The 23,100-nt window shown below is 41.2% G+C and overlaps 1 protein-coding gene across 2 annotated transcripts; it reads right to left on the reverse strand.

Moving 5' to 3' along the window:
- Nucleotides 1-352: 352 nt before the first annotated feature.
- Nucleotides 353-13,072, reverse strand: LOC311265592 (dystroglycan 1-like). 2 transcript variants are annotated; one of them, XM_084367408.1, is made up of 3 exons: nucleotides 12,757-13,072; nucleotides 5,586-6,153; nucleotides 353-4,242 (listed from the first exon to the last, which is right to left on the reverse strand). In XM_084367408.1, the coding sequence occupies exons 2-3, from the start codon at nucleotides 6,006-6,008 to the stop codon at nucleotides 1,924-1,926; spliced, it is 2,742 nt and encodes a 913-aa protein (XP_084223534.1). In that variant the 5' UTR covers nucleotides 6,009-6,153; nucleotides 12,757-13,072; the 3' UTR covers nucleotides 353-1,923. The 2 variants fall into 2 exon arrangements, with proteins under 2 accessions (XP_084223534.1, XP_084223535.1); XM_084367409.1 differs by lacking the exon at nucleotides 12,757-13,072 and adding an exon at nucleotides 12,628-12,750.
- Nucleotides 13,073-23,100: the final 10,028 nt, after the last annotated feature.

The following is a 23,100-nucleotide window of genomic DNA, read 5'->3' on the forward strand; positions in this document are numbered from 1 at the left end:
CAAAACAGCATTACAGTAAAGTACTGTAGTTCTGCATCTTGTTCTCCAGATGTAAGAAAACATGTTTGTTTAATAGACGCCAGCAAATGTCACACAATCATGATTTTAATAGTTTTTTCAGTAAAAATTGTGATACACACATGATCATTCATTCCCACTAAATCATATCGCGACATCCATCAAAATAATTGCAATATGATTTTTTGACCATATTGTGCAGCCCTACATTCTGATGACACAGGTAAGCAGTGTTCGTCAGCCCCTCATACACCTATACACATAGACGTATTTACTGAAACATACCGTTTAATCCAGCTCCATGTTCTCAAATAAAAAAGGACTCTACACCATCTTTGAGGCTTTACAAATAGTATTACATTTTATTAATATATTTTCATAAAACAAGTTTAAGACTGTATCAAAAACTCAGTAAAAACATTAGATTTTTAACCATTTTTTCTTATGGTGATATCAGATATGAAATGTACATAATTCACATGTTGTGGTTTTCTTTGTTCCCCATCATATTGAGATAATGCATTATTTTTTTGTGATGGGCACAGAAACGTTCTTTTGCACCCTCACAAACTATAAAGTCTTTTTTTTTCTTCAATGATTGTGATCAGAAATCTAGACATACAATTAAAAAATAAAATTATTTCCCACTCTGGCCCTCCCAATCCCGACTAGGTTTACTGATAAAACACTAACATTATGGAGTTGTTTAATTTCACAGGCACACAATTATGTACATCCCCTTGTCCCCATGCCCCGTCTGGACTGACAACAGGCACTGCACTGATAAGTGCAAAACCTAGGAGGCAGAGCAGTGATAATACAGTACTCTAAGCCCACCCACCCCTCATACCAACAAAACCAACTGAATATAAGACAGTGGATCCACCTCATCAACTATGATGCCAGTCTCACCCTGCTGTGAACCACAGCGTTCCATTGGCCCCTTCATTATTGTCGTAGCAACCCCACAAGGTTTGCCTCGTCATCTCACAGGCAGGTTCAGTGGCACACACATTTAAAAAAAAAATTAAAATAAAAAAAAAAAGTCATTATTTGTTTTGTAACTTAATGAGGCTACATGTACAACAGGCGTGATCAGTGTAATGTCCTTTGTGATCAAGTACCAGAGGAATCTCAGTCATGTCGTGAGTTCAAAGATACCAAAAGAATATTTTTTTCCTCTTTAATGAACTACCACTTACTGCGTTCAATTCTGCGCATGACACATAGTGCAAGGTTTAACAAGAATTTGCATAAGTGCAAGGTTTGCATGTTATTGTCAAGAGGGAGCAAAGCATAGGAGAGAACACGGAAAGATCAAAGTCTAAGAAACAAACAGATTTTGTGTAAATAAAGTGTTTCATGCTTTCAGTTTGGCTTTTTGTATTTCATTCCCCTCTAGAAATAACAGGTGCAAAATCTTAGTAAACCTAGCTGAAGGACAGATAAGAGTGATATTGAACTCATAAAGATTAACATTGTGAGGAAGAGCCTCAAGTCTGTTGTCATGGTGACATCTGCTCAGAGGCCCCGTGGGCTTCAGTCTTTCCTGCGTCTTTATTATTTTCTATACAATAGAAATAGAACATTGTTGAAGATAAAATTGACTCTTCTTGGCAAAAACAGACAAAGAAGAATATGCAAGAAGTGAAAAGCAGATCTGAAGGACAACAAAAAAATAGTGCTGGAATTACAAACTGTTCCCCATCCGTTTGCCCTGTGCCAGTAGAAGAATTTTACGATACTGTTTCTTAGCCATGATGGTCAAATATATGGGTATGGTTGCCTGCTCCTCTACAAAGTCAAAGCCATTTCATTGAACACATGTAAAATTACTCCTGTAGTAGTTTTCAACAAGCATCCCTACATTGCACCTGCTTTCCAAACTGAAAGCTCGAGTGTGCGTTAGGGAGGCACATAGGGAGGTGGTGACCTGTATGAGGTCATGTTCTTGGGGCGAGAGCCTTTGCCCTCTATGGGGACAGTAAATGGTGGTGGGGGCTGGTAAGGAGGGGCATTAGGATCATCATCTTGATAAACAGAATACTCCTCCAGCAGATCCTGGTTTAGCAGGGTACTGTGGGGGCCAGCCATGTTGGGGTACTCTGGAGGGGGAAGTGGGGGCTTTTCCTCCTGAAGTATAAGAGGGATGCTGGAAGAGGGGGGCGACTTGGAATCATCCAACTCATCTGCAAATATTATAGGGACTCCTTTCTTGATAAAAGTGGCCTGCTCCTCGATGGTCATCTTCCCTTTGCGCTTCTTGCGGTAGCACACCATAGCAATGATCCCGGCTATGAGCAGCAGGGCTGCTACCACTACAGCTGGAATGACAGTGTGCAGGTAAACATCATCGGTGGTCCTACGACCTGTCCCAGGTGAAGGTGTAGCTGTAGGAAGAGCAGGCATCTGCACCTCTCCTGGTGGGATGAACGTGTAGCTCTGACATTTATTGGTGCCACGAATAGAAATGTTAATGGGTTTGAATTCAGGCTCCATGGCTTTGACAAAGGCCAGTTTAGGTGTTCCTCGGGGATCAGAGATCCTGTTGCTGAGAACTGTGATCTGGTCCTTTGGACAAGGACTCTGCTGGAGACTGTTGTTGGTCCATTCCACCACAATGGAGCCACTAGTGATGTTTCTCAGGGTTACTGTGCTGCTGTTGCGATCACCGAGGGCATATGCCAACTTTTTGGTCAAAAGAATCTTCTTATGGACATCATTGCTTAAAGTTTTAGGGTCACCATGGAAACGAGCAGCAAACACAACTGACGGTTTGTCATTACCAGACCAACGGTTGACTTGAACCTCAAATGCATCCATGATGCTCCTCCCACCCTTGTCAGTGGCCAACATGAAGTACTCATGTTTCCCCTCATGCTGCTCCTCTGGAAGGCCATACAACAGCTGGATAGTGCTGTTGAATTGGATCCAAGATGTTTCACTCACTGCTTCTTTGGGGGTCTTCTTCAAAGTCAAACGCAGCTTATCAGTAGTACCATCCTCCCTGTCAAAGAATGTATCAGGAGGAATCTTAACCTCAAAGTATGTGCCGACCCATGCGTTCACCTGATCAATGGCGTTGCGGATCTCTGGGTTTCGATTTATGTCTGGAACCACAGACAGCGTGGTAGAAACAGTGGTGCGTTTGGGTGGTTTAGGTGTGGTGGACTTGGGTTCTCGCGGAGCTGGAGTGGAGGTTTTGGGTTTCTTGGGTTTCCTTGTGGCAGACGGTTTAGGTCTTTTGGTAGTGCTTGGTGGTGTTGGCAAAGCAGTGGCCTCCACAAATGTAGGCCGGGTCATGGTAGGCTGAATAGGGATGGTGCTTGTAGTTCCTAGTACTCTTGTGGGTTGGGGAGGTCCAAAGACAGGTGTGTGGGCTATCTGATCTCTGACCCTCATAGTGGGCTTCACTGGAAGAGGCAAAGGGCCTCGGACAGGGGGAGCAGAATGGTCTGTTGCTGGGGCAATAGAGGGCGATGTTGGTGTGGGAACAACACGCACAGGGGGCTCTGGATGAGTAGTCGGAGGAAGCAAGGAGGGCACTGGAGTAGGAGTATTGTACAACTGCCGTCTGACCCGTTTCACTCCATGGGGCTTTTTGTTGACAATGTGCCAGCCAACCACTGGGTATCCCAGCCTGGCCGACATGGTCCCATCCTTTGCTGAGGATTGGACGCTGCTAATGTCAGGGATACTGCCCTGGTCAAGGGCACATCCAAGTTTCCATGACAGTAGGGCCCCATTCTCCACCACCTTCTTGGCATTCCCTGGTCCAGCCATGAAAGCAGACATGTCAAATAAGCGATTGTTGACAACAGGGACGACCCTCATGTGCTCCAAGGGCACATGTGAGAATTTTCTCATAATGCCCAGTAAGTTGACCCTCTGTTCAGCAACCATCTTCGTCAAGTCAGCATCCAAGATGACAGTTAGGACGGTGACAGGCTCTTCAGAGCCACAGGTGAAAGGTTGGATGCCACTGATATCAGACTGTAGAGTGAGCAGGGCTGGCTCTGAGTCAGCTCGTTCTTCTGGGTATACTTCAATAGAGAAGACCGTACTGGGGAACACTTGGTTGCCAGTCTTTTCAATTATCTCCTCTCCAGACACCAAGATATGATACACACCTTTATCCTGGTCCAGGGCTAAACCTCTCAGAATGCAGCTTTCTTTGTCCCAATATAGCCAGGAGGGTAAAGTCTCCTTTCCCATCTCTGTGAGCTATGGGAGGAAAAGAGAAACACTTTTACTTTTTTTAATACTATAGGGATACTTCTGAGATTTAAGTTGAGTCTGAAAAGGAAAAACTCATTACTTATTTCATTAAAGTGATAATTCATTTCCAAAAATGATTACGAATTGCTATTAAAAGTTACCAGGACCCAAGTGATGTCTTAAAATTACTTTTAGTGTGACTAGGAATTCTAATGTTATAATATAAAGAGAAAAAGAAGCACAGGTAGGTATCTGCAGCCGTGAAGTTGTAACAAGAAATTGTTTGTTGAATTAATATCTCTTTTTGATAATGACAGTGAAATAGCAACTAGAAAAAAGAAAAACGCACATAAAATGAACCAAAAGATTAATGCAAATCTTTATATCTGGGGAAGAACTGTTTCACCATCTCCCCATTCAGCTAATCAAATCTCACCAAATATGAACAGGAAGCAAAGTGAGCTTCTATTCATAATAACTATGCGAGTCATCACTATTCATTTTTAGTTATTACAGTGTGACAGGATATCATTCTGCATCACCACTCTGGCCAATAATAATCTCATCTCATTCATAAGTCAGACTGGAGCAAATTGCACCAGTCTGCTTCAATCAGCTGTGATACAGTGATCAAAACTGAAGAGATAAATACTATACATTATGCATTTAAACAGAAAAACTACTCCAGCTTACATGGCCATTGTAGTCTACATAAGGTGCATAAAAGAACAATAAAAAAGGCAGTGAATGTTCCAAGTTCAGAAAACGGCACATACTGTATCTTCTCCGTTCCCATTTTGATTCTTTCATCACACTAAAGTTCACCTGTATCTGTATCATACATTTGTAGAGTGTAGCTGAGGCCAAAATACATATTTTTCAGTACAATTAGAAAAACCTAGTACTGTAACAACCTCAGGTTCAACTTTTAGAATTTTATTGATTTTATTATGTACCCTAAAAATATAATTTAATACCTCCCAGGGAACCCCACTATGCGTGTCACATTTTATTTGGCATTAGTAGATATAAAACGTGTACAGAGTGAATAGATTAGGAACAGGTTAGAGGCTATATAAACCAACCCATCAGTACTACAAAGTCCTCCTATACTTCCTATTTTGCTATTCTGAGTCTTTCTTTCCAGCACAAATGCTGTTCTGATTATGCACCAATTAAATCCGACCCCACTTAATTCATGTTAAATAATTTACATGCTATTATTTGTAAATACCAACACATTAATGAGGATTCAATACTGCGGGCCAAATATTTCCAACATAAAACCAGCAGCACATTTATCTCAACATTGAATTTCTCCCGTTATGTCTAATCTTCAGTGTACTTACGTGGACACTACAAGTTGCGTTGGCAGGTCCTGGTGGAACCTTCAACTGGAATACCTGGCCCACGATTGCCGAGGAATCAGGTATGCCAGTGTGCACTCCCCCATTCTTTGCAGAGCAATCTGGGATAGCTGTAGGCGGCCCTTCACCAACCGAAGACGCTGCAGCCTTTAGCTCAGAGAGCACAGAGGACTGCATAGAAGCCTCTAGTTCCACTGATAAAATCTCCACCAGAGTCTCTTGCTGTTCGGGCATGGTGCCGTGGGCCATGGTCACCAGAAGCCCTAGTACCAGAGGGATAGTCCTGCACGAAAGAGGCCTGCTCCTCCCAGCATCCCCACAGCTCATGTCTCTCCGTTTATAGTGCATAGCAATAGGCCTTTGGGCTGCCCAACAGATGTCTGTGAACAACTTAAGAGGCCACATGCACTGAAGTCAGTCTGATGATATGCTTGTGGGTCAAAAACCCCTAGTTATTGGCTTTGCTCACAGATGCAGTTGTTTCTCTTTGTTGTCCTCTGTGATCCATGAAGAGATCTTTGGCAGCCCGTTAGACAGCCATGTCAGCCAGCTGTGTGAGAAAACAGAAAAAATACAAAAACAAACATTAGTGTGACAAAGTGACAAATGGAAAAGCACTCTACTTTGAAAATGGTGTATGGTGCCAAAGAATATGGTTCTATTATTTAAAAAGACTTGATACCGACACTGCAACGTACTTGTGCTGTGTCCAAAATCCCCATTTATCATCTAGTGCACTATATTTGGGATCAGATTGCCTATTGACACCGGACATTTTAGAGCATTTTGTGCATTTTTTTTTTAAGTATAATTTATAACAGAGACAATATTTGGAGACTGTAAAAACACTGAACTCAAAACATGCCACTTATAAATGTTAGGATGAATACAATTATCTAAATCTACTGAAATTATACCCAAATCACAGGGTTGTTTGTGCCCATAGCAGAAAATATATATATTTCTATTTTCTATTTAGATTACACACTTGTAGTTTCAAAGTCATAAACATTATTATGAAAAAGGACACGCTAATCTCCCACTGATCTTCACTTCTCTGTCATGGCATTTTCAGTAATAGCGATTCTCACGGGACGCATGAGTGTCAAAGGTTGTTTGTCTTGGGTGTAAGTTTTAATTAGGTGCCCTGGGGGTTGGAATAAGAGTCTCCGTTGTGCTGACCCAGCCAACCCCAATCCTGTAGCACTCAGAAACGGGCAGAGGAGGGTCATCCAGTTGCCTGGAATCCTAATGCCTGACTGGCACAAGGCTTTGACGTCGACTTATACACTAAACAAAATACCGCCTGCTCTAAACCGCTCCAGACCCAGAAGGAGGATTTTTCTTAAAGAGGATCTTGTGAAATACTTGTCATTCACTGGAAAACAGTTTAGGCGAGAATCTGCGTCATGAAAACGGCTAATTTATACAATGCTCGAACTTGCCCATGCAATATTTGGATGATTCATAGAAGAAACGGCCAATAACAAGAGGGCTGCGATAAAATGGGATAGGGATCTCGAGGGAACCAAACACTAATGTTGCAATCAGAAAATATACATGTATGGGAACTCGGCCTCATTCTTTGGGGATAAGCTACAAAATGTAATGAGCAAATTGACAGCAGTCATTATTGAAATCAACCATGCAGGCGAGTGCATGGACTTCCAATAAACTCCAAATACAGCCAAGTTTCAGAAGATTAGTTTATTTTTCTCCTTCACCCACTCGCTTTCTTTGTCTCTCTCTCTCTCTCTCTAGTCAGACAATTTATCATATTTTTAAAACCAACTCAATACTAAAATAACCACTACAATTCTAATCCTAACAATAACATTAGCGCTGCTGCTCTGATGTTCAAGCATCTGGTTTCTAACTCAGGTATCTAAAAAATACAATGGCCAAATTCATAACCTTTTCATTCAGTTTTAGTTCCCACTGTCAGAAGCTGTTTTTTTTTTTTAACCTTTACATCTCATTTAATAAGCCTCGTTTGAAAGTCATGTATTCCAAAGGGAGCTTATCAAATAGTTGAGTGACTGTATTTTCCCTGCTGAATGGGGCAGAAAAGATTTTCAATGGAAAACATTGTTGCAGGTGGGAGTGATCCAAATCTCTGTGGGAATTGTAAGTAATAGATATAATTTCTGAAGATTTTGTGCAGTCCTCTATCTAGTAGCTGAAATTGGTTCTCAAAGTAAAAAAGAACGTGCTCACATGCACCAACTTTCAGGTTTTTCAGAACCTTCAGCTACAATACGAGAGTGCCTGTGCCCATTTAATGTTGCAAAGAGTGTGAACAAAGGGCAGCACGTTTTTGAGGCCTAATGAGCAATTTTGTTATAGACTAGATAGAACTCCTATGGGACTAACCAAAACAGTCTTCTGTTAAAGTTATGCCTTAACATACTGAACTTACGGTCAGTCAAATTTTCTAAACCAAAATCAGTCCAGCCTTTGTTAAAGCCAATAAAGAGAATAGCCTACATTTCCAGGTGCACAATTAATCGAAATATTATCAAGATGGCATCACAGCCAGGTGCAATCCAAACTGCAGAAGCTGTGGTTATTTGATAAAAGGTAAAAATGTGTGACAAAACAGTATTGAAATGATGTACTGTAGAGCTGCAGAGATGCGCTGGCCGACGATTCTTGTTCTCCAGCTAGAACAAAACATGTTTGTTTGGTACAGACCGTGTTTCCGACACACAGACTGTACTTGGGCAGAAACCCATTGTGTGCTTTTTGGGCAACTTTGAAAATGAAAATTATGATGAAAAATTGTCATTCCCACTAATTATGAATTATATCGCAAATGCAATATCTGTGAAAATCAATGCTTTTTAAAAAAAAAATTCTTTCTATATCACGTATTGTCTAGTTCACATTATCTCCAACCTGACAAGTCAATATTTAGCCTGCTGTTAACCTGCTAAATTCACACAACTGTTTCTTTTGCAACTTTGGTTTGTGTGGATGCAAGTACACTCCCACTCCTTCACTCCCTTTTACAATACCTACACACATTGTTCTGATCTAGTCATAGAATTGTAAGGAGCCAACATCTCTACAGTGGTGTGCAGCTCAGCCAGCGCTACTGAGACAGGCCAACCCACTGCTTTTTCATTTAAAAATGTATGATTCATCACTAGACCAAAAGAATAAATAAAAAATAAAAAAATCATACAAAGGCAGCTGCAGTTAGTTGTGTCAGTAGATCATCTATGGTTTGTAAAACATGTAGGCTAATGTATGCATGACAAAACAACTGAAATCATATTGTGTTACCTATATGTTATAAGTATCTACTGCAGGTATGGAGGGGATTTTTCTGGCACAGAAGTGGGCAGTTATGACTTGACTGCCAGCTGGGAAAATTACTACATACAATCAATTCACATCCACAGGGCTCCTGTTCCCTCCACCATCATGCACATATTTGAAATGATGCACGGCAAGGCTTCAGACTAACGTTTTCCACCACCGTCCCTGAAGTGTCCCAAAAAAATGGCATCTTAATCTTTAGTTGTTATTTCAAAGTATTAACATTCAAAGTATTTTTACCTCCAATCAACAAACTTTGACAGAATAGGCAACCATCCTACTGGACTATTCACACACTGTGATAAACCAGAAACTGTCAAACATGTAATTATAGACTGCAACAGGTATGAAGAAGAAAGAAGGGAATTAATATCAGTACTAATTTATAGAAAACACATTACATTGGGCAATCTGCTAGAAAATACATCAAGGAATGAACGCAATCTTATTAATAACTTAAGAGTAACCGAAATAAAAGAGACAATTTAGTTTGGTTTATTTTGCGTCCACCATGCACCTTGAAGATGGTTTGTCCACCGTCATTACAACTCAGGGAAAAAGTAAACTTGTTGTGTTGTCACATTAAACTGCAGTTCACGTTGTAACACTTCATGTTTCTCTGAATAGAAATGCTCAGTCCTGCTGTGTGTTTTAGCCCAATTAGCTGTTAGTTTTGTTAGCCAAACACAAAACAGGGCTCTGCTGGCTGCCTGCTCCTAGTGAACAGCTAACCAGCTCGCCTCCTGCCGACTTCAAACCAGATTTGTTGTTCACATTGTAACATTACAAGAAAGAAATATTATGCATCCTCTGTTGATAGAGTTTAATGTGTTCTTTCAGATAATAGCACGCTATATTTTTCTTGTGCCGTGCGCTGTGAAGAGAGAGATACAACTATGGTAATAGCATATAGGCTGCGCTCAGTTCAGTGATTTCAACCTTAAGATAATAAAAACAAGACAAGTCACTCTTAAAACAGGAAAAAGCAGTGACACACTGTTTATCTATTCTGTTAATCTGACGTTTTGCAGACTAAAACAAATAGAGTACTGAGTCATGTCTCACCTAACCCATTAACCAGGCTGAGACATGCCCCTTATCTGACATCTTTATCTACCGAGTCAGTTCCAGGGTATTTTTTTTACCCCATGCCCATCACCCCATGTACAGCCCTCTTCTGAGTCTGACTATCTTTGACATAAAAACCCCAAACACTGAGCAATCTCTTTCAGAGACACGGTTATACAAGATTACTTAAATGTTGAATTTTCAATGACCGACAATTTGCCAACTGAGTGTAAAGACTAAACATATTGCTTGATTCATCCATCCATTCCTGTTTATATGTAAACCAAACATTAACATGAAAATAGGTATTGCCCATATGCTTAATTTAATTCAGAATGAGCACTACACCTTACCTCAGGCTGTTGCCACACACGGAGATAAAAAGCAACATCTGAGCTTCAAAGTAAGCTCTCCACAATGTGTCCTAGATTCTATCACGTTCTCATTTCACAGTGTGAGTAATTCAGAATCCAATTAAAACAACAGCTCATTAAGAAATATGAAACGTTTTAATATGTCGATTTGCAGCGCTCTAGCGTGCTGTCGAAATGATAAACAAAGCAAATATTGAAATCAAACATCTGCATAACAGAGTCTCTTTGAGATGAGTAAACCTCAATTGTAGGGGGAATGTCATCTGAGCAAAATCAAAACATGGCTTAACAAAAGAGTATGCATGACGCCATACTGCCTGTTGTGGAGAGGATTGTCCTTAAAAGCCTTTACTTCATCACAATCACTGCTTATGGAGTAGTCTAAGAATAGGGCGCACATCAAAGCCTCTCTTTATTTATTTTTGGTAAAAACAACTTGCAATAATCATATTTCTCATTGCCAATAGAGGGGATAATTATGCCTCATTGTTATCATCATGATCATTTCTTTACACCAGCGTTGGGGCTGAGCTGTATGCCACTCTTGTTAAAACACTTAAGAAATGTAGTTTCAAAAGCCCCAGTGCTAAAACAAAAAAGGTAATTAAAGTGTCCTGTATGATAAAAAAGCGTTAATTTTCCACTCAACACTTATTAAAACCTCATTGTTTCTATGACAAGCCGAGTGCAATGACACAGACTGATTTATGCCCAATTCACACTGAGGCCTGCACTACCAGGGGTGGGGGGGACCAAACCGTTTACAACCATGCTATCCACACTGTCTGCAGTTCAACAGTAGTTAAAACTTGAAAACCATCAAAAATAATTAGGGCTCCGATGCACAGTGGCACTCAGGGCCAATTGAATTGACGTACCACATCCAGCAGCCTCTAGATAGTGCATGAGCTGAATAACAAACATATCCACAAGACAAGCTTGCTTTGCAACTGGATGTTTCCCTTGTGTTGCCCTCTACACTTGCTGGACAAAGTGATGAAATGTGTGGAGGAGAGAAAACACAAAATCGGCCTTGGTTGAGTGAAAGTCTAACCTGGCATGATGACCCGAGAGCAACTCGTTTAACGCTACAAGAAAACTACTGTATGCTGTCAAAAACCAAGTGTTGGAGGTCAACAAATCACTTTTGTGTATTCCTGTGAACTCAGAAGGAGCCAGAAGCATGAAGAAAATGTAAAGTTTGAGGTATAAAAGAAAAGAAAAAAGGAGAGCAACGCCAAAATCTCTGATCAACGAGTGGAATTTGTATCCGAAAAATTAGCAGTTGTTGCGATGTAGTTAAAAGGTTGATTTTCTTAATCCGTGTAAACTTATACACAGTTAAAAATCGTTAATTATGATTGTGAGGTTACTGGCCACAAATGTACCGAGTCGTTATATTATATGACACCGTGAGGTTAACGTTAAATCAAAAGCTACAGGGGCTGCTGTAACGTTAAACACGTTGGGAAATCCACGCTAACACAATAGTAAGTTAGGCTAAACCAACCCGTCCAAATTTAACATAAACACCATTAAACACTATGGTTGATGTAGCTTATGACGTGTAATTAAACGAAAACACCAATATCATAATCACATCTTTCAGGATTGACAGAAATCAGTGTCCCAGTAGCCAGATTGGTTTCCAGTTACTGTCTCATAGCTAACGCTAGCTAACTAACTAAATGTTAGCTACCGGGCCCGTTTCTGCCCCCGTTTAGCTAGATCGGAGTCGGCAGACGAAGGCCTTTATAGATGATAACGCCACCTACGACGTTCAACCTTGATTAATCATGTATCAGCCCACGCTGTGTAAACTCAGTCTTTGCGGGAATATTAATCGTTTAACCTGCCACAAAACGAAAAAGCCGCAGATCCGGTAACAGGCTGCGTTCAGTGCTATCCTACATCTGCTCATCGCTAACGCAGAGATGCACCTGTTTTATTCTAGGCGGAACAAGCTGCTGCTGCCGCCGCTGGGGCATCCACAAAACAAATGCCTTGCCTCGCTCAAAATTATGCAGCTAACATTAACTCTGTCCGGCTGCTGTTACTGTGAAAAAGCTTGCTTCTTGGCATTAACACCCCCACCGTGAGCGTGTTAACGTGACCCAGCTCCCATCACTTTACAAAACGTCGAGCAGCAAAGTCGAATAAGAGCGAAGTGGACGGAGCGATAATAGCCACCGAGTGAGGCTAACTAACAAGCTAACGTCAAGAGAGTAACGCCGATGACACAAAAAATAGCTCGTTACCTGTCCTGTCAGCGGCACAGGAGTCCCGTGTTAATTCCGCAAACGAGCCGAGTTAGCGAACATGACGAGGCTGGCGTTTTTGACGCTGCTAGCGCTAAAACAGCGACATAACCCAAAATTCAAACTGACCTTGTTAGCGAGCTAACGTTAGCTAACTCGCGCCGTAACGTCTCCTCTTCTAGCCGGAGAGCGCCGCGGAGACTTCCACAATGCCATTAAACATGCGCTTTTCCCTTCAGCGCCGCAGACACATATCTGGGATTTTGGTAAGTGGAGTATCGGAGCACAGTCAAGGGGGAAGAGATATCTCCCCCGGTTGGGTTAGTCGGCATATAGTTCACTGCTCTGTATTGTAATTATGTCGATGGCAACCCCTCCCTGGCTGCCTCTGTCCTCCTCGCAGACAGGTCTACAGGTTGAGGCCAATCGTGTGTACCAGCGTGACTCCGCCTCCCTTTTATTTGGGAGACAGGCAGGTGAAAAGATCAACGGTGGAGGAGCTGTGGGTGAAGGTTAGATTGTATCTGCTTTTACAGTGGAGTCGAGCTACAGGCTGGATGAAACTTTGGGTTTTTTGGGGAGAAGAAGTGGTGGGAGAAGGGGGCCAGGCCGGGTAGTAGCTCATTGAGAGAGAAGAGGAAAGATAATGGCTGGGGGGAGAGCGAAGACAGGGGTCCAGAGGCAAAAGTGACATAACATGATGGTGTGTTTGTATTTCTACCTCATTAATGTTGCAAATATTTAACTTCTGAGTTTGTGTTTCTTCTCCGAAATTACATAGTGCCCCTTTAAGGAATGAAAATAACAAAATCAATTGGTACATTTTTATTTTACTTTTCATTCTCAGGAAAGAGGGTCAGAATAATTGGCCCCTCTGGCGTAAAAAAACTTGCAAGCATCTCTGGCATGAACTATTATTCATCAGTTTTCATTTATACAAAATGCATGCCGCTTCCCTTTACAAAATGTGAGCGAGAAACAACAACTCTTCTCCTCAGGAGTATTTCTGTCTCTTCTACATTTCTCTGTCTGGCTCTAACTATTGAGGACAACGAGGCACAACAGTACCGTAGACTATACAGCCCGCCCAATATGCAGTTTTTGGGGCTGATATTAATGTTATACCAATATCGGAATTTTAAAAATTCCAGTATGGATATATTGGCCAATAAAAACACACTTTTTTTTGCTGTGATCCCTCGAATGTGGTTATCAAACACTTGTGACGAAGGTATGTAATGAACGCAGGATATTCTACAGTTTAACAATCAACGTTGTTCTCAAAGTGACATCAGTGAACTGACATAAACTCGAAATTAATGATTATAAATCTCCCCGAGCATCGTTTTCCGAACTGTGCTCTTTAAAACCAGAAAGCCTATCACAGATACATCTGTGGGATTCATCAGCCGATAATGTCTTTAGTTGACTACATGCTGTGCAGTGCTAGAAATAACTAAAAGGGTGTGAAAATTGTCAAAAATTGGGAGAAATATGAGTGCATTGTGAAGCTGGGAGGAAACAGGGAGGGGAGGGGGATGAAAAAAAGGAGTCTTCTGGGAAAATCATGAGAGTTAGCAAGTCTGGGGACGGCAGGGTGCACTGTAGGTGGGTGATCTACGGAAAAGAAAGAGGTTTGACTTAACTTAATTGGGAGTGCCAAACGAATGACCAAGGGTGTAGAAAACAGAAGAAACTCATGTAGCCATGAGTAAGAGTTTTTTCCTTTTATGATTTTTTTTTTACTCAGCTATGTCCCGAACTAATCAAGGCCTTTTAACTGCATTCTTGGCTCGGTGTGATTGTGCCAAAAGTGAGCCCATGCACTCCCTCTTTTTTCTCAGCTCCATTTCGGATTCATGCAGTATAGCGTACGAGAATAAAGTGTTTAAAATGTCAGAAATGTTGGCATATTGCTAATGTGCAGAGGGGAGGGGGTGATTACGGTGGCCATTGTTGAGAGAGGGTGAGACCAAAGTGCTGTAGTTGCAGATGGGAGCACAGTGTAGCATAATTAAGTAATGAAATGGGAAGTTGGAATCCAAAGAGTGATAGAAAAGGTGTCATATGCAGAGGCAGTAAAGAGGGCTTGTCCAAAAAAAGCTGAGGAGTGAAGGGAGTGCCAGGAGGGAGCGAGATGCAATGGAGATAACAAAGGTCAGAGGAAAGGGTGAGGTTACATTTACAGCAAGAGTAGAAAATGCAACAGTGGATGTGAAACCCAACACAGAAAGGATTCAGATCATTGTAAAGGTAGCAGTGAACCACTTAGGCATGAAATGGGAAGAAATACGAGATGGTCTCAGTAACCAGTCAAGCCAAGAGTCGCCATGTGTGGGATAATACCACTGATGACGATAGTGACAGTGGAACGCAATGGGGAAGACTTTAAACAATTCAAAGACAGCAGGAGAGAGAAGCCAGATATCTTACATATCCAGAGAAACTGGGTCGAAAACTAATTTCAATTATGTTATATGTGATTATGATGCACTCGGACAAGAAAGAAATACCATGCAGAGTATTAGGACAGGTCAGGATCGGGAATATGTTGTTGTAGAGGTGTGGTTTGAGAGTAAGAAATAGAAACTAATTTTATTTGTTGCGGGGACTTAATTACACCTTATGGGAAAATAAAAAAGTTAGACTGTTAGACTTAGATGAGTAGAGGAGGTATTAAATGAAGGTAATTTGGTGTGGATGTTAGTCCAGGTAAGGAGTCTGTGTTAGACCTTGTTTCTAATAAGATTGCCTTAATGGTTGCCTGTAAGGTACAGGATTTTTTCTAGCTAACTAAAAGAAATTAAAAGGAAGAAAACCTTTGAAAATGAGATGAGTGAACGAAAAGTCCAAAGACATGGTGAATAGGCCTGTGCAGGTATTAGATATTATCGAATATTGTGATATTGACGAATCCGAATGTATGCAGCACTTTAACATACAGACATTAGAGTTTCAAAGAAGAATGCCAGTTTGCTGATTTTGCAGCGTTTCAGGTTTGAAGCGTGAGAAAATGGCGAGCAAAGGGACCTGAATCAGGCTACATGTCGCCTGGTGTTAACTAACTGGGGCAACACCACAAATCTGCAGTCTCACCTGACAATACTTGGGCGGGACAATATCATGATATAACATTTTGGAGAAGAAGAGAAGTCATAACTACCAGCAGGTGATTGAGTACGTGTGAGGGACTATAGGACAGACAAAAGGAGCATATTTGAGGAAGTATTGCAACTCAGTTGGAAGCACTACACCCGTAGCGGAGATGGGAGGTGATAGAAGGGACAGGAGCTATCCAATCCTAACAAATGGAGATCAAACTGCAGCCTCCAATATAGAGAGAGCTCAATCAATCATAAACACTTTCTGTAGGGTTCTGGTCAGATAAAGGAAGAAGAGAGAGAACAAAATGCTGAGGCTTTACAACGGGAACATAACACAGCAACAAGTACAATGTCCCATTTATCTTGGGGGAGCTAAAGAATGCAAGAACGGATCAAATGCTGTATGTTATATAATGTTAAAGAATCTGAGTGAAAACGGACTCCAGAGGCTTTTGAGGCTGTACAATAAAGTGTTGGAAGAAGGGCAAACACCAAAAGAGGTGGAAGGAAACTGTCATTGTCCCGTTAAGAGAGCCAGAAGAGTACATACGTAAGTTATTAGGGTACTATTGGAAGAAAAAGGTATGGTGGCTAATTATTATTTAGAAGTAATAGAAGTAGTCAGACTAATGTCTGGACTGAAGTAAAGAAACTACAAGTCAAGAAAGAATCTGTGGTTGCTTTATTCTTTGATGTAGGTGTATGTCGACATGTTGTGGAAAGACAGTCTTCTAAGAAAGTTGCATTTAATGTAAGTAGGGGGACGTATATTTAACTGAAAGGGATGGTGCCTTCAGAAGTAACAGAAGTAAAAATACACCCTTGAAAAGATCCTGATCCTGATACCGCGTCTGTGCTTTATACAGTCTTCAAGTGCGTTTATAGGAACAGAGGTCAAGTGCTGCTCTTGTTTTCTGAAAACAAAAACTCTAGTCACAGCTGAGATGAAGGCTGGTCACGTTCTAAAGGTTATATTTGTTCTGTGCTGAAATGATTAACAACAGAATGACTCATTTTGTTTGTGCAGGTGAAAAATAGTGTCGGGGTTTTAATCTTATCTTCAAAATATTTCCGAAAATGTAAATTCAGAGTTTCTTTATCAATACAAAAATATCAATTGTGGCATCAATACACACAGTGTCATGTGTGAAAATCAAACTCCAGAGGAAGCAAACGTCAGCCCGATGAGGAATATTGTGGGATTTTATTGACAAGGTGTGTAGGGTACCTTAGCAAGGAAGGCTTATCATCAAACAACCATGTTGCACAGAGTTTGCAGTCGTGTGCGTTTGCATCAGTGCATTCAGTCTCACAGAAACACTTGATTGCTGAGTGAAGGCAACTGTGATATTAGTCACAAGGTGCAAGCATGTGGTGGTTGAAGTGTTCAAAAGGTCACGGATGAGCTGTTGTCAGTCAGGTGAAATGATTATATTTTAAATTTTAGTGCAGTTTAGTCAAGGTCTAGTCTGTGTATGAACTCCGCTGTAAAAAAGTTAACTAGTACTTAAAGGAACAGGGAACTCAAAAATGAAAATCCAGTCATTATTCTACTCGACCCTGTGCCCACAGAAGTTTTGTAGTTCTCAAAACACTTCTGGAGCTTCACAGCAAAACAGTGTTACAGCCTTTTCCTAAATAACTGAAGTAGATGGGGACTTGTTTTAAAATATTTTTACAAAATAACAAATAAAAACATAAAATGGCTCCATACTGCTGGTCCAGTGTAATCCAAGTCTCCTGGAAGCCCACAGATCCTGGTGCTGATTTGAAGAAGTTGTTTACACCTGAAATAGTCACTGTAGCTGCTAAGCTAAAGGCGTTAGCGTGCGCCCTGTCTGAAGTGGGTGTATGAGTTTGGCTGCTCCTCAAGGTTGGAAATAACGTCTTCAAAATCAATTTACATCATTTGTTTTGAAGAGTGCTGCAACACTGTTTTGCTGTGTAGAAATGTTTTGTTGACCATGAAGCTTCACCCAACTTTCCATCCACATGGGGTAAATAGATATTGACCGAAATCTTGATTTTTGGGTGAACTTATCCTTTAATTAATTAGTGTTATAACAATCAAGGAAATATCTGCAAAAGATTTTGTGAGCTTCGTTTTCTTCAACTCGATGACTTCCTTCTCCCTTTTAAGGTGGGACAGATTCAAACACAGAGGGTGACATTTCTTTACTGAAATCTCCTTTAGCTTATATGAACGACTGGTTATCTTAGTCTGCATTATTATGGTTTTTAAATGGGGCATGAGCTCTACTGGGAACAAGAATTGTAGAGGAGGGAAAAGTTTGGTGAAAGAGGAACATCTCCCAGACTGACAGTCAGTGTGGAAGAGGAGGCGCAGTAAAAAAAAATTAAAGTGAAACAATAATCATAGATATCATTATACTCCCAAATAACACAGTGGAAATGGGCATTCTTATAATTCGCTTTTTCCTACAAATGATTTGATGTCTTTTACTCCGCGGAAAATATTTGCGTGAAATATGTGTTGTCATTTATACGATGCCATCATCATACATTATCATAAACTATAAGCTGCGTGAATATCTCAGAGCAAAATTGACTCTGTTCATGGCAACAAAGAAAGGGCCTTCATAGACTAATAAACCCCTTGGCAAGCATGATTAGGATTTTAAGATAGAGGAATGGAGCCTGTCTGTAATAGTTCACAGACCCGTCAATCATCTGAAGCGCACTGACTCCATGTTCACCCCTGCAAGGCGACAGTATGATAAAAAGAGCATGCATGTAGAATCAGCGCTTAGACTTGAAATAGAGTACAAATAAATGTGTTATTTAAAGTGAGCATGCACAGGTGATGAAATTCCTTCAGATTCAGATTTGTTTCCAGACACGTGTAAATAATTAATTATTGCATTTTCATGAAAAAAAATAATCATAAAACCGTTGAGAGTAATGAGGAGCACGTTGTTATTGTATTATTCCCCTTAAGTGTGTCTAAATCTAATAAAAACACCATTAGCAAGGACATCATATGTAAATTGTATCAACGCAGGCTGAGAATACATGCATTTCCTAGCCATGTCCTCCCGGCCTGTTTTTTAACACTTGGGGCTTATTATGGATGAGGGATTTCAATTCCAAATGCATCACCCAGCTCTCAATTTGCCAAAACACACATACAGTACGCAAAACAAAAAAAACAAAAAAACACCTGCAGCTCTACTAGACCATGATAGCCCCACCGCGGGGTGGGCTTTCATGTGATTGCACATATCAATCTGACTCTTGATGTGTGAGCACAGACCGAGAAAGAGAGCGGATTATGAATCAGCTGACTCCCCACATTTTCTTCCAAGTGACTTATTAGAAGGGTTAGTGTGAGCGGACCGTTGGACCGCTGAGGGGGGTTGGCTGAGTAGTGAGGCCCTCAATGGAGCCAATCTCCCCTTCCTCACAATGGTAGATTACTTTAGACAAGCCTTCTCGGCTTTGCTCAATAAGGAATGGAAAGACCCTTTCTGCTTTTAATACGTTGTGCTCACAGATCCTTTTTCCTTTTCACACACAATTTTTGTCACAGTCATAACTCAGCTGCCCTGAAGTATAGCTCTCACATGAAAAGGCACAGGGCTACAGTCGTTTGCAGGAGCATTGAAAAGCTTTAGAGAATGTACCAGGAACACATTATTTACCTGATAAAACTTTTGTTTTCCGTCTGCAGTGGATGTCCGCTCAGTCTGTCTCTTGTTATGTTGAGCTCATAATAGAACAGGAACACGGAGGATTTCCTTTCAGAGTACTGTTCTTGTTTGTGCCTGCCCACAGTTATCTGTTCACGCTGCTCAGCACAAATAAGGCTCTCCAAGAGGTACCATCATCACTTGTGCATGTTTACACTCAAATAGACTATTAGCGAGCCACTGCTCTGTGATGAAGGTTCTTCCACCTACATTAATGTCCTGCAGTGGCTGTACCCCTATAAGGAACAATATTTAACATGCCCCTGAATAAATCATTGCATTATAGCTTTATTGTGTAATCAGTGTTATAGAGTGTTTGGTCAGTAACCCATGTCTCTCCTCCCCCTGCTCATGTAGTAAAAGAAAAAAAGACATTTTCTGGTATCCCTGCTCACTTTACCCAATCAGGACAGAGAACTCTATAAGGAGGCGGTCCTGTCTGCTCGAAGAAGACACGAGAGCAGGATCCTCCTGTTCTGGCATCCACACCGGTAATGGCCGAACAGGAGAAGCTACCAATTCCAGTGTGATTTGTTTGGGTTAAATTCTTTATTTATCTCTTGTCACAACGCTGTTCTTATGGTCTGGTAAGGTTCAGGCACAAAACCCACTTGGTTAGGGTTAGGAAAACATCATGGTGTGCCTTAAAATAGCCTACCTGTTTTAGTCGCCACAAAAACAGCTGGAAATGTCCCCAGGTCTCCTTAAAAAACCCAGGGTTTGTTTGTCGCCACAACAGCGGCTGTAGATGGTCCTCCAACTACAGTTGCTCACTTGGCAGCCTTGTGGCTTGTAACAACACCTCCACCTTCCCCTCCACCTCCAAAAGTCAGCTAATAAGCATATAAAAAGCGAATGTGAGATGCCATGATTGGTACAACCTTGGATGTATCTGTGGTTTGCAAAAACCTTAACTGCTAACAGTATATCCGGATGACAGCGCTGGGATTTCTTTGTGAATGACTTGGGTAAGATTTTCGGCAACAGCCCACGTCTTCTTAAGTGCCTCGTCTCAGTGCCTCTCTCTGCTCTGTGAACACAGAGGAACAGAAGCTAACTTAAGTTTAGTAATGGAGTCCTCTAACGTAAACTAATGACCGGCTTCAAGCACAATGCACAAGATCCACAGAGCCCCCTTAATGATTAACAACAGTGTGACTCATTTTCTGTTTGTGCGTGTGAAAAGAGATGTCGGTGTTACATTTTATCTTCAGAACATTTCTTCATTCCCCTCCGAAACACATGTCTTTTAAAGTCAAGTTTCTTTGTCAATAGGAACATTGATTTTGGTATCAATACTCATTATGCCATGTGTGAAAAATCAAACTTCAGAGGAAACAATCCTACCAGTTGTGGTATTTTATTGATAAGGTGTGTGGCCTAGACAGTGCTCTCTGAAAACAGCCTCTTTGTGTTAAACAAAAAAAACCCTACTCATTTACCAAATATGTCTTATTCAAAATCAAATTGGGACTTGTAGTTTCATCTTGTCGTATTCACATGTATTTCTTTAAATTAAATCCATTCTGCTGAGGCAAGTTAGCTGGTAATTCGCAAAATGAGACTGCATAATTAATCCACCATCACAGGCCCAGAAGGCAATTACAGGGGATTGGTCATTAGCAGGTCTGTAAGTTTGACCGGTGGCGGATCAGGCCACTCCATTATAGGGTAAACATGCAGCTCCTCGTGCTAAATGGAAGTCTGAGGAAAAGCGCCTAATGGCCTCTGTGACTTGGGTAATAGTTTTGTTATCAGAGACAAACAGGCGTAATGATTCTCAGACACATCAGCAAATATAGAAATCAGCAAATGGAATGGCCACAGGATGACCCCAATGAAGAGCAGAAATCAAATCAAAACCTTCTCAATACCCTCTTAATGTGTACTGTGTCTCTTTACCAGTCGTGTCAAATACCCTTAACCCAATCCATCAGCAGTAATGTGATCACACAGCCCTGAGTTTTAGTCCTTGGAAACCCTTTACACATATCAACTATGATACCAGTTCTCAGCAATTCCCTACTTGGAGCAAAGTCATCAGTTTAATAGCTATGACCTAGTTAAGTTCAGTTATGACTCTTCCTCAATGAGAAAGGATTCATTTGAATGGAGTGTTGGCAGGATAACAATGATGGGACTGTGACATGGCGGGTGAACAAAACAAATCTGCATGCATGAGCGTTGCAAGCACCATTTCTCTGGTCCAGACTAAAGTATCTCAACAAATATTTGATGGATTGCCATCACTTTTACACATTGAAGTGTGTTTACAGGTCTTGGGGAGTATTGCTGCATACAAGTAGTATAAAGCCTTTTGTGACTACAGAGGAAGTCTCACTCAGAAGCTGAGTTGCATTGTGGGTAGCCGCCAGATTTTGAAAAGCAGTCCACTGGTCTAGCGTTGCCCTATAAAATTGTGGGCAGTTTGATCAAAATCAATACAGCAGAAACAGAGATATCACCTTTTTTATTCCACGCTTTCGTCTTACATTTCAAAACCTGGCTCCTACATTACCCACAATGCAGCTTAGCCACTGGGTAACATCATTGGAGGCGATTAGAGCCTCACAGAGATGCAAGCATGGTTGTAGACTCCAGGGGTGGAAAGTAACCAAGTACACTTTGTCAAGTGCTGTACTCAAATACAAATTTAAGGTACTTGTACTACACTTTTTTATACTACTTTATACTTTTTCTACTTCACTACATTTCAGAGGAAAATAATGTACTTTCCTCTCCACTACATTGACGTCACAGCTTTAGTTACTACTTACTTTACTCACTCTCTTACTTACTTACTCAGTCATCAGAACATATTATGATCTTATAGAATATGATGTATTGCTTCAGATTAAACTAACCAGTAGTATATAAAGTGGTTAACATTGGCCCAACCTTAAACATCTACAGCAAAATGCAGCAAACTGATTAATGTAGCAGTACTAATCCGATTGTAAAGCAGTGACGTGACCCTTATACTGCACAATGAGTACTTTTACTTTTGAGATTTTACGTAAATTTAGCTGATAATACTTTACTCAAATAAGGTTTTGCGTGCAGGGTATGTACTTAGTACTTTTGTGTAAGTAAAGGATCTACTTCTGAAATCTCCTTACTTCATACAGTCCTTACAGGTACGTAACTGTACCTGTCAGACTTACCTTCAGTGTGTGGCCTACATATCTGGGATATCCTGGGAGTCATGTCTCTGCACAGAGTGACAAGCCTGTTCAGTGTAACCTGACTCTGTGTCCTCTCCTGTTACCTCCAGTCGAGATAATCATCACCTTCCTGTCCTTTCTGTCCTCGGCGGCCTGAGATTTATTAACTAGCAAACAACGTGTAAGGTCTCAGGAATGTGCTCCACGTTTGTCCATTGAACCTGACGGTGACTGGCACTCACGCCTAACGTTGCAGGCAGCTCTGTCTCACTTAGTCTGCATGGGCTGCCAAGTGTGTGGAACAGCGCTCCTGCTTAATGTCGCCCTGGGCTTGGGGACGATGGAAATAGGGAGAAAGCGCCGAGACCCAACTTCGGGTCCCAGGTGTATACTTAATGCTACCTATCAATTCTGGCCCAGGGTGAGGGAGACTACAAGCTAGATCAAATCATGAGTCAGAACTGCAGGATGCATTTCAGCCTGCCTTATTACCTG

This window comes from Pagrus pagrus (genome assembly GCF_965226575.1).
Source record: "Pagrus pagrus genome assembly, chromosome: 11".
Taxonomy (NCBI): Eukaryota; Metazoa; Chordata; class Actinopteri; order Spariformes; family Sparidae; genus Pagrus; species Pagrus pagrus.

Bases quoted from the DNA above. Each gene is read 5' to 3' on its own strand.
- LOC311265592 (XM_084367408.1), bottom strand. From the start codon at position 6,008: ATGTGGCCTCTTAAGTTGTTCACAGACATCTGTTGGGCAGCCCAAAGG. The intron at 4,243-5,585 runs GTAAGTACACTG...TTCCTCCCATAG, and splicing joins ACGCAACTTGTAGTGTCCAC to CTCACAGAGATGGGAAAGGA.